This window comes from Cavia porcellus, unplaced genomic scaffold (assembly GCF_034190915.1).
Source record: "Cavia porcellus strain 051 isolate PalLab524CR breed Dunkin Hartley unplaced genomic scaffold, mCavPor4.1 scaffold_18, whole genome shotgun sequence".
NCBI lineage: Eukaryota > Metazoa > Chordata > Mammalia > Rodentia > Caviidae > Cavia > Cavia porcellus.
Genome location: NW_026947501.1, coordinates 23,714,627 through 23,732,023, shown reverse-complemented (window position 1 = coordinate 23,732,023; position 17,397 = coordinate 23,714,627). Strand labels below are relative to the sequence as shown.

General features: G+C 42.6%; 1 protein-coding gene and 1 pseudogene across 5 annotated transcripts in view; both read left to right on the top strand.

Moving 5' to 3' along the window:
• The window catches only part of Aak1 (AP2 associated kinase 1), a 166,694-nt gene that overhangs the window by 108,202 nt on the left and 41,095 nt on the right, over window positions 1-17,397 (top strand). For all 5 annotated transcript variants that reach the window (XM_063229549.1, XM_063229547.1, XM_063229546.1 and 2 more), the window contains exons 11-16: window positions 736-890; window positions 1,836-2,140; window positions 5,774-6,058; window positions 11,402-11,631; window positions 13,005-13,162; window positions 16,617-16,721. In XM_063229549.1, the coding sequence (XP_063085619.1) occupies window positions 736-890; window positions 1,836-2,140; window positions 5,774-6,058; window positions 11,402-11,631; window positions 13,005-13,162; window positions 16,617-16,721 (1,238 nt within the window). The remainder of the gene's footprint in view (window positions 1-735; window positions 891-1,835; window positions 2,141-5,773; window positions 6,059-11,401; window positions 11,632-13,004; window positions 13,163-16,616; window positions 16,722-17,397) is intronic.
• Window positions 7,626-7,725, top strand: LOC111756577 (U6 spliceosomal RNA; annotated as a pseudogene).

Genomic DNA, 17,397 nt, shown 5'->3' with positions numbered 1-17,397 from the left:
GGTGAAAGAGTCCTGACTCAGTCACTTTCCTTGTCACTGGCACAAAATACTCAGTATAGTCTCTACAATTTAAAAGGAGGAGAGGTTTACTTTGGTCTCCCAGTTGAGAAGTTTTAGTCTGTGTTTGGCAGGCTTACACAGAGAAGCGGGATGGCAGAAAGGCCTGGGCAGGGCAAAGCTGCTCCAGTCATGGCAGCCAGGAAGCTGGGAGTGAAGAGAGGATCAGAGAAGGAGGCCCACCCTCCAGGTCAGACCCCCAGTGCCCTGCCACTCAGCAGACCACACCTGCTACCAGCAAGTTAGCTGTAGCACACCCCTAATTCAGTCCCTTCCAGAAGCTCTGCCTATGAGCCCACGATGCTCTCTCAGGGGGGCATCAAGGTACAAACCACGATAGGTCCAAAGAGCAAATAAGCTTAAGAAACATTGCGTTCTGTATAGTATTCTCCTTGAGATTCAACTTCTACCTTCATACATAAAAAGTTCTGCCTGAAAGAAGTCTGCTTTGTATGTTTTGGTTAGTGTATTAAAAATTTATTTGTCCATTGAGTAGTTTCTCAATGCATTCAGTAACAACATACCATTCTGTGGTCCATCTTTTGGAAAAAATTGATTAAGCAGATCTGAAAGGTTTGAAGGAAAGTTGAGGGCCCCGTCATGTACTCTGCCCACCTCTCTTTTTTTTTTTTTTTTTTCCCCCACACATTTTAACTGGAATAAACTTTTTTTTTTTAGACTGACAGATCCCATTCCTACCACAGAGACTTCAATCGCACCCCGCCAACGGCCTAAAGCTGGGCAGACTCAGCCAAACCCCGGAATCCTACCCATTCAGCCAGCCCTCACGCCTCGAAAGAGGGCCATGGTTCAGCCTCTACCTCAGGCTGCAGGTGAGTAAGCACACTGGTTTGCAGTTCGGTCTATCTGTTTGTGATGTCAGTGTTGGAAAGCCTGGCTTTGCTGTATAGATGGAATCCAGAAGCACATGAAGAATTGAGGTGAGCCACCATTAAAACTTACGGCAAGTGGCTGTGAAGGGGAGACCTCTCATACTCTGGTGGATCTCAGAGACCACCAGAGTGTGTTGTCTCTATTTTTTTCCTCTCGGTCCTAATTTTGTAGTTTGGTCTCTTCACCCTATACTGCTGTGTCTCGTGTGTTTTTCCCTGCTTATAATAAAACTTGGCTCACCTCTTTTTGACATTCACAGAGGAAAATTGTTTAATACTTTGTGTCTTAAAGTACCTATAACTCCTTCCCCATCTTTTCACGTTCTGTTTCTGATGCGCTGAGTGAGCTGGAGGTCTCCTAACGGGGACTGACTCAGAGTGTCAAGTAACCGAACATAACTCTCAGTTCCCCTGATAGGCAGCTGCTTTCTGTAAATTTGGTGACTATCTACTCACAGCCAGGGATCTAGGTGGGGGTCGTGTAAGCTACTCATAAAACATCAGAGAATGCTTTTGTCATACAGCCTGGTGGGGAGATTGTGTTTATGTCTGGAAGCGTCAACTACCAGCTGATTGTGTAGATACTCAGGGTGTAGCCTACGAGAGTAATAAATGTCATGATGCCTAAGGGAAGACTTTCTGAAGTCTTGAAGTATTGAATCTTATTAATGAACACTGTTTAGAAAAAAATTGAAGCATATAGCATTTAGCAAGAAAATGGAAAGACTTTTGAGGTGAAACAGAGCATGTGGAAAGATAGGAGCCCATGAGAGAGGCCCTTGGGACATGCTTATTTGTTCCCCCCTCTGTATGGCTTTGGCAAGTCAGAAAGCAGTTTGTGTCTGGTGGAGTTCTGAATCCTGATACGGTTTATTCTCCTTACAGGACCCAGCAATCAGCCTGGCCTTTTGGCCAGTGTTCCCCAACCAAAAGCCCAGCCCCCTCCCAGCCAACCTCTGGCACAATCTCAGCCCAAGCAGCCGCAGGCCCCGCCCATCCCACAGCCCACACCTTCTACCCAGGCCCAGGCCACCCCCCAGCACCAGCAGCAGCAGCTCTTCCTCAAGCAGCAGCAGCAACAGCAGCAGCAGCAACAGCAGCAGCCACAGCCGCAGCCGCAGCCGCAGCAGCCAGCAGGCACATTTTACCAGCAGCAGCCGCAGCAGCCAGCGCAGACCCAGCCTCAGCAGGTACGGTGGGGACGGCAGACAAAAGGCCCGCTAGGCCGAAGTGCCTTCGTGGGGGGACACTGAGACCAGAGAGCAGTTAACCGTTGCATCATTTTTAGAGTATCTTTTAAGTCCTCTTCTAGTCATAGGTTTCCTCTTTATTTCCTTACTTTTCCATTAATGTTTTTAAAGAGACTGGGAGGGCTGGGGATTTAGCTCAGCGGTATAAGCACCTACCTTGCAAGCAGGTGGTCGTGAGTTTGATCCCCGGTACCGATAAAAAAAGAGAGACTGGGTTATTTGTTCTGAGGCATTTTCAGCAATATAAACTGGTAATTTCTTGAGAGCTATTTCAGTGTTCAGCTCAGCCTGACAGTTCTGTGTCCTTTATCTGTTATATCACAGCAGGAGGCCCGTGATGTCTGCTTGTCTTCTCTTTATTAGTATCAAGACCAGTGTGCTTAACTGTTGTCTGTCTCATCTATGTTTTCAGTGTTCCTTCTTAGCTTAGCATCTATTTATGATTATTTCGTAAGTGTTAATTCACTAGGGATGGTATAATGATATTCTAGGCTTCTCTCTTCATTTAGGGCTGGAAGTTTTTTATGAAGACTTATTTTCATCAACTATTTAGTTGTCCTGTGGTAGTTTGTACAGAAAAGGCAAGAAAAATGCTTGATCCATTCCCTTTGTTTACTAGTTTTCAGAATGATGTTTGTTCACTGTGTCATTCAAAGGTGACAGGGAGGCTTTTGTGTTATCATACATTCATGGGTTTTAAAGTATTTCTTATCGTTTTTTTTGTACTGGGAATTGAACTCAGGACCTTGTGCTTGCCTGGTAGGCACTTGTGCTGCTGAGCTATACCCTGGGCCCTAGATTGCAGTTTTTAAAGTTTATTTATTTCGATGTTCAAATTGTTCTAACTTTGGCGAGGGAAAGTCCCTTCAAATTGTCTTTTGAGTCTTTTGGATGGCATTCCAGGAATCTTTAATGATTCCCTAACCATCAAGCATTGGAGCTTGTTCTAGGATCATTGTGCCTCAATCTGGAAGCATCCATTTGTCCAAGGAGCTGTTTGTTTTAGACAGAAATGATATTTAGGGGCTGGAGATAGAGCTCCGTGGTGCAAGAACCTGCCTGGGAAGCACAAGATCATGAGTTCAATTCCCAGTACAAAAAAAAAAAAAAAAAGAAAGGAAGAAAAAAGAAATGATATTTAGAAACTGTTATAAGTCAGGCTTTATAAGGAAAACAATTTAATACAGGACACATAATTTATGGAATTATTTTATAATAGTCACCCAAAGAATCAAACATAAAAAGTTCAGAAAGTCTGTCCATATACTAAAGACCCCAAAGAATCCAACTGAGGGCCCAGATTGCACAGTAACATCCTGCATGAGTCCAGCTAAAAACCTAGAGTCTATGACAGTGCCCCCCACGAGTCCAGCTGGAGGCTTAGAGCCCACACAATGACTCATGCAAATCTATTCCATGGCTCTCTGCTGGGAAGGCCCACAGGTCAGCGATGAAAGCTACAAAGTCTATGCCAACAGGGTGAAGGATCTGTTAGTAGGCTGATGGTTCTGTATTGGAGGCAGGAAGCAACACTCAGAATGGTTACCAGAGCTCCCCGCAAAAGTCCCACAGCCATCCTCAGCGGAAACAAGGTCCTAAACTCCTCCATCCATGACAACAGCCAGATTCATGTCAGGAAGCCAGTGTGACAAGCTTCTCCAGAAATTGAACAGCGTACCATCTTCCCTCTGGAGCCAGGAAGCGATGCTTAGAATAAAGACCAAGCTCCTCCAAAGTGAACCACAGCCATTCTCAGCGACAACAAGGTCCTGAGCCCCTCTGACCATGAAAACAGCCAAGTTCACATCAGGAAAGAAGCTTGACAAGCTTCTCCAGAACCAAGGGCAACAGAGAATCCACAACACTAGGAGAACCAGCAACACCAGAAGAACCAACAACACTTCTTCCTCTCCACTTCTCCTTTTTATGTTGTTTGCAGCAATGCTCAGGTGGGCTGTCTGCATCCGGCACCGTGCTGAGTCAGTTCAGCTGGGTGTTAAGTTGACCACCAATTGTCAGTCCACCACGGAAACCTCAGTTTGGGGCTAGAGATACCCACTAATGGGTGTGTGGCTGTGCCTACGCCACTTCAGTGGACAATTAGAAAATCTGTTTTGTTTTATTAGAAAATACACATTATGAGTTCAGTTATATTTCTAATTCAGATTTGTAATTATAGGATTTCTGTTTAGCTTCTTGAACTTTGTTGTATTTTTCTTATCTGAGACTCTTTTTCCTGATTAACATAATTAATCAGTTTTTACTTTCAAGATACTCATACTAGTAATGATTACTAACAAACAATTTAGGATTTATTTTCCCTTTTACCCTTAGAATACTTAGTACATTATTTCCTGGGGAGTTTAGCTACTAATTTCATTCATAGGTTTAAATGTTTCACTTTGCTTTTGGTTTTTAGTTATTGTAATTTTGTTTTTAAAATATGTAAATCATGCACAGTTTGACAGTTAAATGTACAAAGTTCTATCTTCTGTAATACTTAAGTAGAGGTGTCCCTCATTCCTGTTTACAACTTGATACCTTTCAGGATTTATCAGTTTTCTCAACAGTTGAATTGTGTCCAGCATTTTGCTGTTATAAATAAATAGGCAGCTATTTTGATATCTGCGTCTTTTATTAACCCTTGGACTTTGCTCCCATAGGTAAACAGTATCCTCTCAATTAACTCAAATGAAGGAACAGAATTTAGAGTTTTCAGAAACAAGATCTAGTCTTTTATTCACCTGATTTTGAACAGGCCCATATTTGGAGTTCTGCTTGTTTGCACATGGCACATAGTCTCTAGCAGTGGGGATAAGAGGGACATATAAAATATGTCATAAAACTGGGCACAGTGGTGCTTCCATAGTCCTAGGTACCTGGGAGGCTGAAGCAGGAGGATTACTTGATTCCAGGAGCTCAAAGCCACTCTTAGCAACTCTTAAAAAATAGTAAATAGATAAAATAAAACAGACCACATAGAGAGGATGAAACAGAAGGACTATTTAAGCCCACAAACTCTGGCAACACTGGGAAGACCCTACACAGTAGAGGAAGAGTGGGAGGAGGAAGATGTGGTACCGCAGAGTATCCTAAATATGTTGAATATATGATCGTGTTTCATACAGATAGGGCTGTTGGACAGTAGCTTTGAGAAAGACTTGGGTTATTTTTTCATTGTCATCATTGCTTAATTCTACTCATGCCGTGGATTCTTTTAATCTTGGCTGCTTCAGAACTCTCCATAGAAAGAATTCTTTCTGTCTTTGGATGATCACTTACTTGCTTCTGTTATCACAGAGTCACTTGATGTTTACCAGGGAGCTTCTCTTGGGCTAGGCCTGGAAAACCCACTTTGGAAGTCAGGCTAGTGCAGTGGAAGAGGCCTTCCGTGTGCGGTGCTGCTGGATTAATGTCCGGGAGTTCCCATTACGAGTGTTCAGGCCTGCCCTTGCCTTTGCCTTCAGTGCTGATCTTCCTCAGCACTGAGCAGTCAGTAACGGCATTTGTGAATGTGATTCTGGGGCAGGTTCTTGCTCTCCTCCTCATGTCTTGCCGCTCTCTCCTGCGCAGTTTCAGGCAGTGCATCCACCAAGCCAACAAGCAGCGATTGCTCAGTTCCCTGTGGTGTCCCAGGGAGGCTCTCAGCAGCAGCTGATACAGAACTTCTACCAGCAACAGCAGCAGCAGCAACAGCAACAACAACAACAGCAGCAGCAGCAGCTGGCCACAACCCTGCACCAGCAGCAGCTGATGACTCATCAGGCCGCCCTGCAGCCCAAGACCGCAGTGGTGGTCCCACAGCCCCAGGCACAGCCGGCCGCAGCCCCGCAGCCAACCCCTGCCCAGGAACCTGCGGTAAGAAGCTCCAGGGCCTAGTGCAAAGGCCGAGCAAGGTTGTGCAGTGAGGACTAGGGAAGGGCAGCAGAGAGACAGCAGCTACCTGAGGAGGCCTGTGACCCGGGTGAGGCTGCCTTCTCAGCCTGCTGCTTCAGATACTGGATCTTTCCTCGGGAGACCTCAGAACAGTGCGCGGTATTCCATAGAAAGTAGTTTTTAAAAAGATGATTGTAGGCTGCCAAGGAAGAACATCCTGTGTGTCACTGTGAAACTGGGCTGCTGGAAAAAGCTATTCACTGTTTGTCAGCCACTGTGGGACACTCAAGGATCGGGGATTAGAACTAATCTCTCTTGCTTCTTCAGGGGCCACTGTGATCCGTTATGCCCTTCTTGGTCTCTGGAGGTTTACCTGGGCTCCCACCCTTATGCTGAGTCCTTGCACTGGTGTGTGTATTCTTTGTCTCGCATGGCCTTAGTACCCACATCATCTGAGTCTACTGTGCAGCACACTTCCAGGGTCTGCTTGCCTGAGACCGTTTACCATGGCACAGTGAACATCGCATGTCCATTCTTTGGAGGATCCTGTCAGTGTAGAAATCAGGCACATTTGTTTTTAGATAATAACTGAATATAGTATCAGAGCCTTCTGCTCATTGATCTCTAGGTTTCAGCATACTCAGCCACTCTTGCTTTGGTTTTTAATAAGTGACCTTTATTCTATATTCAGAGTTTTCTGAGTGATCATGATAGAAAATTCTATAGTAATAGAGAAAGGCAATTTGCATACCTAGCAATAGAGTGTCAAAGCTGCTCTCATATTCCTAGGGAGGTTCAACTGCTAGCTGAATGAAGGAAAGGTAAGGAACCATGTTTCTGAGGGTTGATTTCTTACACCAGAAAACCTCCATCTCTTTAAAAGGAAGCAGTTCCAGAAATAGGTTGTCTTTTTAAAATCTCAGATAAGTGTGTGTTCAGCATCTCTACAGCTTTCTTCCTGAAACAGCACAGTCTTCCAGCAGTTGTGTGGTATACAGTTACTCTTTATATTTTTAACAAAAGAACATTCTCCTAGTTAGTGGAAAAACGTTTTTTAAAAAAATTATTATATGAAGTAGCAAGAAGAGCTCTTGTTTTTCTCCCTCCAGGGGAGGAGTAGCTGAACGATTAAGGTATAGCCTGAACCTGTTACCATTGGCCCCCCCCACCCCCCGCCTTTTTTTTTGGTATTGAGGATCGAAACCATGACCTTGTGCTTGCTAGGTAGGCACTTGTGCCATTGAGCTAAACCTCCATCCCCTCCCCAGCCATCTTTACATTTTTAAATTTTGAGACATGGCCTTCTAAGTTACGTACGCTGAGCTCAAATTTGTGATCTTCCTGAATCAGCCTCCCAGAGTGCGAGGACTGCAGGCACGCACTACCAGGTCTGTGGATCTTAATTAGCCACTTTTGTCTCTTGATTTTGTGGAATTGGAAAACCGAGACCCAGAGTAGAAAGTGACTGCCTCAGACATACAGAGTGACAGTAACGGTGCCAAAGCAAGAACCAGACAAACCTGATCTGTGCTTAAAGACACTTATCCAGGTGCTTCAACAGCACATATACTAAAATGGGAACAATACAGAGATTAGCATGGCCCCTGCACAAAGGTGGCACACAAACTCATGAAGCGTTCCATAGTTTTTCCAATAAAGAGCTTTCCTGTAGCCCTTGGCCTTGTCCCCTGCAAAAAATAAAATACTTATCCAGAGTGATGAGTTGCCCAGCTGACACTGACAACACTTTCTGTGAGGCTCCCGCTTCTTTCCCTGAACAGTGTCCACTGTCTTAGGAATGAAGCTTAGACTTTCTGTGTTTCCCGGGTGAACAAGTGCTTTGAGTGATGTGCTCTGGGGTGGTTGGTTTAGGTGACATGGAATACAGAATACAGGAACAGACTGTGCTTGCACATGAGCCACACAGCTGTCCGGCTTCGCCTGTCCCTGTGTCACTACCTCATGAGCGATTAGGGTTTAGCTCATTGGTGGAGTACTTGCCTAGCATGCGTGAGGCACTGTGTTCCTGCCTCAGTACTACAAAAAAGGAAAACGAAATAGAGAAGCAAGTGAGTGAATTTGAAGAACACTCTGTGGCATCTTGAAGTAATAATTGCCCACGGTAAAATGGTCATCGGCCCTCAGTGTTCATGGCATTCTTAATAATAGGCCAAAAATCGAAACCACCTAAACTGTACAGGACTCCAGTGGGGCAGTCACTAAAAATCACGGTTATAAGGTCTATACAGTCATATGCAAGAAATGCTTTTAAGGTAGGGTAGCAAGGGGTGTGAAGCAGCACAACGTGTGTACTTGAAAAGAGGCATCGTTTAGGCACCACAGAGGTAAGAATAGCTGTATTACACTGGTGAAATGGAAAATTCTTCTCCCTATTTTGTTTTTAAGTCTTGTGCAAAATAAGAAGGTGTCCAAGTTTTCCTTGTATCATCTCTCTCATAATCTGTCTCTTCTTCCCCTTTCCTAATCCTGTCCTTGGATGAGGAACTACTATGATGCTGAAAAGTCCCGAGAGGCAGTCCATTGGCAGGAATTCTTTCAGTTCAGCCTGTGACCTTGAATGAGCACTGAGCCTCAGTGTGCTGTGTCTTCTCCTCAAGCGTGGGCCCTGGAGTCTCATCTTTAATGTTCCTTTCAACTTACATTCTTTGATTCTAAGTGGAAATAAAACTGCCTAACAGGTTATTGTAGCCAAACAAGTTGCAACCGTGTTGTGTTACAGATTGGATATCCTTTGTCCAAAGTATTTGGGACTGAAAGTACCTCCGAGTTTGAAATGTTTGTTACACAGATGACATGTTTTAGGTATGGAACCCAAATCTAAACACAGAATCCATTGGTTTCATATGTACTTATACATGAATCCTGAAGATAATTTTATACAGTATTTTTAGTGCACTTGTGTTTTGACTGCCACCTGTCAAATGAAGTCAGATGTGGTATTTTTTGCATGTGGCGTCATATTGGTGCTCAGAAAGGCTTAGATTTTGGAGCATTTGGAATTGCAGCTGTTCAGATTAGAAATATTCAATCTGAGGAGAAGGTTGAGGTAAAAAGGTTTAAGATATATGTATACATGTACCAAATACCCACAGTGAATGTAAACATGAGCTAAAATTTTTTTTAAAAATAGTAGCAATAATAACGAAATGGGGAAGGGTATTTACACATGGGGAGGCAGCAAAGTGGGTAGGGAGGGGAAGGGGATTTAAAAAGAACCAAAATGTATTGTGTACATCTACCTGCTCCCTAAGATAAATATAAACCATGTACTGCCAACCTGTACTAATAAAATAAAAGTTTTTAAAGAATAAATAGACAACAGGCTGGGGATTTAGCTCAGCGGCATAAGTGCCTGCCTTGCAAGCAGGCAGTCGTGAGTTCGATCCCTGGTACCGATAAAAAGGAAAAAAGACAAAAAAAAAAGAATAAATAGACAGGGCCGGGGATTTAGCTCAGCGGCATAAGAGCCTGCCTTGCAGGCACATAGTTGTGAGTTCGATCCCTGGTACCAAAAAAAAACAAAAATAAAAAACAAAAAACAGAATAAATAGACACAGAAAATGTTCAACCTGTAGCCCTGCTGGGAATATAACTCAGTGGTACAGTGCTTGCGTAGCATGCATGAGGCTGTGGGTTCCATCCCCAGTGTGCGATGGGGGCTAGAGGGTCACCTGCAATAGATTGCTGGTGTAGAAAGAGGCATCAGCTCTTCAAAGTGCTGCATATGGAGAATAGAGAGGAAGAGGGAAAATGTTCTCCAAATATTACGGAGTCTTTATCCTAAGGCAATCAACAGTGAAGTGTACTTTTCAAACTAACGAATGTCTTTTGAAATCAGCCAATCCACTTCTGTCCTTAAAGCCCTTTGGCCCCTGAGACTGCTGGCAGGTGCAGCTCGAGACTCCTACAGGATGTTGTAGAGACAGAATTTTTTGTCTTCACAGAGCATTCTGCTTCTCCCTCAGTAGGGCAGCATTGTTACCCTTCTTGTCTTAGTTCGATTGATACTAAAACGTTCTGTTTTATCATTCAGTCTGTAGTGAAGTGGTTGGTATACTGGAGAGGTAGCTGAGTGTTCCAAGTGCTGAGGACCACTTGGGGACAGGCCTCCCCAATGCTGTGAGTGTCCTGACTCAAATAGCTGGATACTCTGAGGCTGATCCCTCAGCTCTTCCAAGATCTGCCTTTGGAGAAGTGGAGTGTGAAAGCTGAGCAGCAGTGTGCAGGGCTACTCCAACCCGAGGACAGTTAAATTCCAGGGCGTCCTCTACGCCGAGTCACCGATGGTGTCCTTTTAGAGCTTTCAACGATAACAAACAGCCCACTGCTGCAGAACAGCTAGCCACTTCCCTAAGTCATTTTATCTCCAGGTTGATGGAATTAAGGAAAGGCTCCTGTGTTTTGTTGTGTTCATTTTTCTTGGTATGAGTACCTTATACTTAAGGACCATGCTTGTAGTCACAGGGAGGTCCCCACTTGTTTATTATTCTTTAATTTGGCCCTCATTCTGAAAATAGCCACATTTCAAACATCCTTGTGTTACTAGCTCAGTCACCAAAAAGCACTTTTCTTCTTTCTTGTGTTTTCTGCTAGCTCTTCAGTGATGTTCTTAGAGATGAGAACAAGCAAATTTCACTGAATGAGTGTTGTACATTTTCTCAGAGATTGCCACAGAAATAGAATCTTAGAGACCTATCCTCTCAATGAAATGAAGAGCTTTAATAACAGAACAAAAAAAGTGTTACTATGTTTCAGTCACTGAAGAATTTTGTCTGATCCATGCCTCTTTGGCAGCCTCAGTGATGGCAGAGTCAGGGCCTCTTCGAAATCATTCAGCTTAAATGCATTATAGCTGGAAGTGTGCATTCTTTGGCTTTTGACTGCAGTGAATGGTAAGATTAATTGCCTGCTCTTTGGGAGCATTTTGAACAGTTGCTGTGACTCCAGAAGCTGAAAGAGGTCCTTTCTGATAGTCTTGCTGTTTAAAGCTAAGAATATCTTCTGCAGCTGTCAGCTCTGAGCTAAATTTCATTGTGATTATCCTATGTATTATTGCTCATGAAAACTCAATTTATGTGTAAGTGCCACGTGAATACTCTTTTGGTATCAGTCTGAGTCACAGCTCAGATTATTAGAGCCTGTTTTTTTCTTTCTGGATGTTATCAATAAATTTAACCATTTGAGTCCTATGTTAGCATTTATGTGGCATTTTTTTGTTATACTTATGTGTTTATTTTCCTTTTCCTCCTTTGTTTGTTTGTTTGTTTTTAATATTGAAACATTTTCTATCTCTTTCCCTAATAGATTCAAGCTCCACTAAGACAACAGCCAAAGGTTCAGACAACCCCACCTCCTACCATCCAGGGGCAGAAAGTTGGATCTCTCACTCCTCCTTCATCCCCCAAAACTCAGCGTGCAGGACACAGGAGAATTCTCAGCGATGTAACGCACAGCGCAGTCTTTGGGGTCCCTGCCAGCAAATCCACCCAGCTGCTCCAGGCCGCTGCAGCTGAGGCCAGTTTAAATAAGTCCAAGTATGTGGCGCTTCCCCTTTGTTGTTCTTAACCTTGTGAGCGACATCTGCCCTGGGCTGTTTGTTATTCTGTGGTTCTTTGCATCAGTATATGTGTGTGTACATATATGTATAGTAGTGTATGTTTGTGTTTGAAAGCAGCTAATTCATATGTGTACCAGACTGATCATAAGAAATGATTTCCTACTTGGCCCACTGTTTTTATTGTCTCATCTGTTCCATGGTCTGCAGAGTACAGTATTTTCCAAACTCTCACTCTGACCAACCCTTTCCATGCTGAAAGTCTCTCATTTGCCCCCGTTTCTTTCTGTTTTTTTTTTTTTTTTTTTTGTTTTTGTTTTTGTATCAGGGATCGAACTCACAACCTCACACTTGCTAGGCAGGCACTGTGCTGCTGAGCTGCATCCCTGCTCCGCATTGCTTGTAGGATGGTACCCAAACCCACTGTGCCTCAGCAAGGCCTGTGACACACACACGTGGATTCGCTACTTTCTATCTTCACAAACCCTTGGCTTAATTTTTGCTGTCTCCTGGGACTGCTGTTCTTGTCTCCAAAGAAATGCTCATTTATTTTTCAAGGTCACATCAGAGATAATCTTTTCTTTGACCCTTCCTTTGATATATCATTGTTTATGATTTTTTGAGCATGTATCACATTGCTTTTTCATTAGTTATTTGTATATCTGGCTGACATAGCCTATGAGTTCTGCTAAGCCAAGGAGTTTGTTTTAGACAACCTTTTTAAACAAAGTGGTTGGCTATGTGTCTGATATAAAACAGATTTTGGTAAGAATTGTTTGATTAAATGCAGTTTCCTACCCTCAGTGGTCTTGGGATCATGTACTCTAAAGTTGAAAAATCATCAACTCAAAAGAGACTGCAAGAAAAGTAATACCTTGACACACAAAATAGTAGTAACTGTCTTTCTTTCTTCTTGTGGTGGTGGCTCGTAATGCTGTGCATATTAGATCCTGAAAGATGAAAGGCAGCCTTACATAGACTTAGTCCTAGTCTTTCAGAAATCTGTTGTAGATATTATGGTCACCACAGCATACACAAACCTAAAAACATGGTTCTAAGGGATCTTAAACTAAAGGGTGTTGCAGATGAGACTGAAAAACTAAGCAGGAGGTTAAAGAAGCAGTGGAAGACATAGCAGTTATGACAGGGAAGAGATGACAGTTTCACAGAGTAGAAAGGGAGTATGTGGAAATCAGCTGTGGTGGAAAGACCTTTTTGGTAAATACAGTGGAAAATGATGCTTTGACTCAGAGATGAATTTGGTCCTGGAACCAAGAGAAAATAGTTTGGCCCTTTTTGTTTTGTCCAACTTTTATATGCATTTTTATTTCATGGGGATGGGAACCTACCTAGGTCTGCAACCACCACTCCATCAGGCTCTCCTCGGACCTCCCAACAAAACGTCTGTAATTCTTCAGAAGGTTCTACATGGAATCCCTTTGATGATGACAATTTCTCCAAGCTCACAGCTGAAGAACTGCTAAACAAAGACTTTGCCAAGCTAGGGGAAGGTGAGGAAGTCATATTTTTTTTTTCTATTCCTTATCAGTGCATATTGCTTTCATATGGATTTCATTTGTACATACATTTAACGTATTTTAATCATTCCTCTCTTCCCTCATCCCTCTTCCTCCACGCTACCCCCTAGTTTCACCTTTTGGAGGGAGTGGTTTCAATGTGTATAGTGTATTTTGATCATATTCATCTACTGTGTTAGGTACCCTTGCACCCTTTTACCTTCCCCAATAAGTCTCCCTTCTTTCTTGCTTTTTTATTTTTATTTTTATTATTTATTTATTTATTTATTTTATCGGTACCAGGGATCGAACTCACGACTACCTGCTTGCAAGGCAGGTGCTTATGCCGCTGAGCTAAATCCTCAGCCCCCTGCTATCTTTTTTTAGATTCTACACATTAGGGTGAACATGCAACATCTGTCTTTCTGAATCTGGCTTATTTCACTCAATATGATAATCTCCACATCTACCTATTTTCTCCAGATGACAAAATTCTAATTTTTTTTTTTGTGGCTGAATAATACTCTGTTGTAGTCAGGTGTGATGGTGCATGCCTATAATTCCAGCACTCGGGAGGCTGAGGCAGGAGGATTGTTGCAAGTTCTAGACCACCGTGGGCTACACAGTGAGCTCAAGGCCAGTCTGAACTGCATAGCAAGACCCTGTCTCAAAAAGGCAAAATGATGATGATAATAATAATGATAATAATGATAATACTCTGGGGTTTTTTATCTTTACCTATTTGTTCATATGTGTGTATATTATGTATATATGTAAACATGCAATTATTTAAGTATTAAGCCTTTGGAATGGTATAGCTGGATCAGATAGTAGCTGTATTCTTAGATTTTTGAGGACGCTTCCTACTGATTTCCATAATGACTATACTAATTACATTACCACCAGCAGTATTAGAAGGGTTCCTCTGTCCCACATCCTTTCCAGCATCTATTGTTTTTTGTATTCTTGATGACAGCCGTTCTAACTGGCGTGAGATGGAATCTCAATGTAGTTTCCCATTCAAGTCTTTTTCTGTGATTCTTGGTTGTGAATTTTCTGTACTCAGAAATAGTCAGGGGTTAGAATGAATTTTGGCTCTTGAGATGTGTTTGTGCACATTGGGCCTGATCCTCAGAGACTTGATTCCCACGTATGCGTGCAAACCAACCTTTATTTTTTTAGAGTACCGAAGTCTTTTCATCGTCAGGAAATCTTGAACTGTTAGAGGAGATAGCAGAGAAAGACACTTTCTTTTTTTTCTTTTTTTATCGGTACCAGGGATCGAACTCACGACTGCCTGCTTGCAAGGCAGGCGCTTATGCCGCTGAGCTAAACCTCCAGCCCCGAGAAAGACACTTTCTAAAAAAGAATAATTATGTTTATTTGGGGATAAAATAGCACTGCAATGGAAATATGCATGCCATAATAAATCATGAGCACATTTAAAGGAAGTTGAGGCAAGAGAAAGTTATTAAAATTGAAATGAGAATTATATAAGATATTTTGAATAGCAATATTTGATTACAAGTATTAATAACAAGGGTGATGCCAGTCTAAATGTAAACAAGCAGCTGCGGGCTCATGTCCTTGAAGGAGTATTTTTTGTGTTAGTTGTGGTAGCCTTGTGCAGTGTTGTGGATTCAGCAGTCTTTTGTGGTTAGTTCTTGTTGGCAGACACATATACATGAGACCTTCTTCAAAGCTTCCACTTTATTTTTTTGTTAGAGTTGACACAAGTGATTTGAGTTTTATTCTTTTTTCAGTACGCATTTGCTGAATGTAATGCTTAGGTTCATCACGGGAAGCTGGTGCGTACACATCTTCTTTCATCTCCTTTCTCTCCCCCTCCTCCCTTCTCCCTCCATCTCTTGTCTCCTTTCCTTTTTCCAAGATCAGTCCCCATTATAGTGAAGAAACTTTTAGGAGAGATTCGGTGGCATAAAGCAGGGTAATGATATGAAGCAGGAGGGCTGTGGTGACCTCCTCCTCCTCCTCACAACTGGATTTATTATTCAAGAAAGTAGCGATTACTTGCCCATAAGAGTGTTCCCTCACACAGGTAGTGTATCGCTATGAATATAGTTTTGTGTTATTGTTGATTGACACAGAAAAGCGGTTTTGTAAATAAGAGATAAAATTCTAGCTGGCTGTGCTGGTACATTCCTATAATCCCAACAACTTGGGAGACTGAGGCAAGAAGGCAGCTTGGCAAGGCTCTGTCTCAAAGTGAAATAATGAAGACGCCTGGGATGTAGCTCAGTGGAAGAACTCTTGCCTAGCATGGTTTCAGTCCCTAGTATTGCCAAACTATAAAGAGAATCACTTTTCCCTTCAAAATTCCCCATCTGATATGGAAGGCAGGACACATATGCACGTGCACACACTTTGGAACAATAGATGCATCTGGGAAAATTCTCTGATAGGCAGTTGGAAAAGAGTGCCCTCAATTTATACAACAACAACAGGATAAGAGAATGGTCAGAACTAAGGGAGTGTTTTGAACTGCTGACCAAGCATGTTAGCTTTGGCTGTTATTTTATTTTATTGTTTGTTTGTTTTGTACTGGAAATTGAACTCAGTACCTTGCACTTACCAGACGGATGCTGGGCTACTGAGCTGTGTCCCCGGTCCTTGGCTGTTATTTTATTAAAAACCCATATTACTTTCCTGCTGTTTTAAACAGAAGATGAGGACATAAGGTTTGACCTTCTTTGATAACTCACTTTTGATATTGTTTGTATCAGTTCTTGTTCTGGACCATAAATAGAAATACCTTCAAGGGTTACTGGAAACTAGTTTTTTATACCTAGGTAGGCCCCAAAGTTTGCAAGTCTCCAGTTTTTAGTAACTTGCTCTTTCCTTGCTGTTTATCTCTTGGCTTTCACGCAGCACCCTGTCATCCCAGCTGTCCTTCATAGCGTCTCACTGCTGCCGTCTCTGCCGCTCCCGGTCCTGCTTTCCTAAACTACTCCCCACATGGAGCTCGGATCATTATCACATTAGTTACATAAACTAAGCTTCTGTCTGCCGGCTGAAGGCATTCTGGTCTGAGGAACGCGCTTGAGCTTAAGGGGCTAGTTCTGTGGTCTCTCATTTTTTTTCTTTTCACTTACTTACCTTGAAAAAATCTTAATTTATTATAATACACCTGACATAATATTTACCATTTTAACCATTTTTAAGCATCTAATTCAGTAGTACAGTGGCACACTGTTGCACAACCCCTCTCCTGAACTCTTGTCATCTTGTAAAACTGATGTGTAGTCTGTTGACCCTTAAGAGTTTCATCCTTTTCTTAGTGGTTTCCGTGACTAAACCAGGACCCTGGAGTAGCCCAGGTGTTGTCATAGTGGGGTAAAAGGCAGTCAGAGATTGCTCTTCACCCTTGCTGTGCATGTGCCTCTCAGGATTCTGGAAAAAGGAACCTAGCAGTGTCTTGTCCTTTCAGGCAAACATCCCGACAAGCTCGGCGGCTCAGCAGAGAGTTTGATTCCAGGCTTCCTGCCGACCCAGGGCGATGCTTTTGCCACTTCCTCATTTTCTGCTGGAACTGGTGAGTATGGAACGTACCCGAGACACACGAGGCTCACTCTTGTCAGTGCACAGTTTTCCTCTCCACAGGCAGCACTAGCACACCAGGGAGCACCGCCCTGGCAGGAACTCCTGTCTCCCTCATTCAAAAGTTGTGAATCAAAAACAACCAGAGGAAGGGTCAGGATCACTTTGAATGAAAATGGGGGGAATGATCTGGCAGTAATATGCAGGGCTTGTTCTCATACAACCAGGACGTGGCATGAAGAAATAATTGTAAATGTGAGGAATGGCACTCTGGTGCTCTCTTGTCAATGCATAGGTTCTTTAGAATAACTTGAAGAGTTCTAAGAATTAGATTTTCTGTCTGATATCAGAGACTCTAAGCTATGTTTATATGTATGTTTGCTTTGGGGGTACGAAAAATATCTTTAATTGAGTTTGGTTTTAAATTATAGAAGCAATAATATGAGACTTACTTTCCCTTTATTAATTACACTTTTTATGTTACAATTTATACACGTTTATCATATAAAATAATTTATAGAGAAGGAAGTTAAAATCCCCATGAGCTTACCACCATCTTGATGTCTGTTAGGTATTAACATGCTCATAATGGGGCCATAATTTATGTGTCTCTCTGCTGGAAGGCTCTGATTTCAATTCCATTGTCTGATATTAAATAGCCTAATGGGATG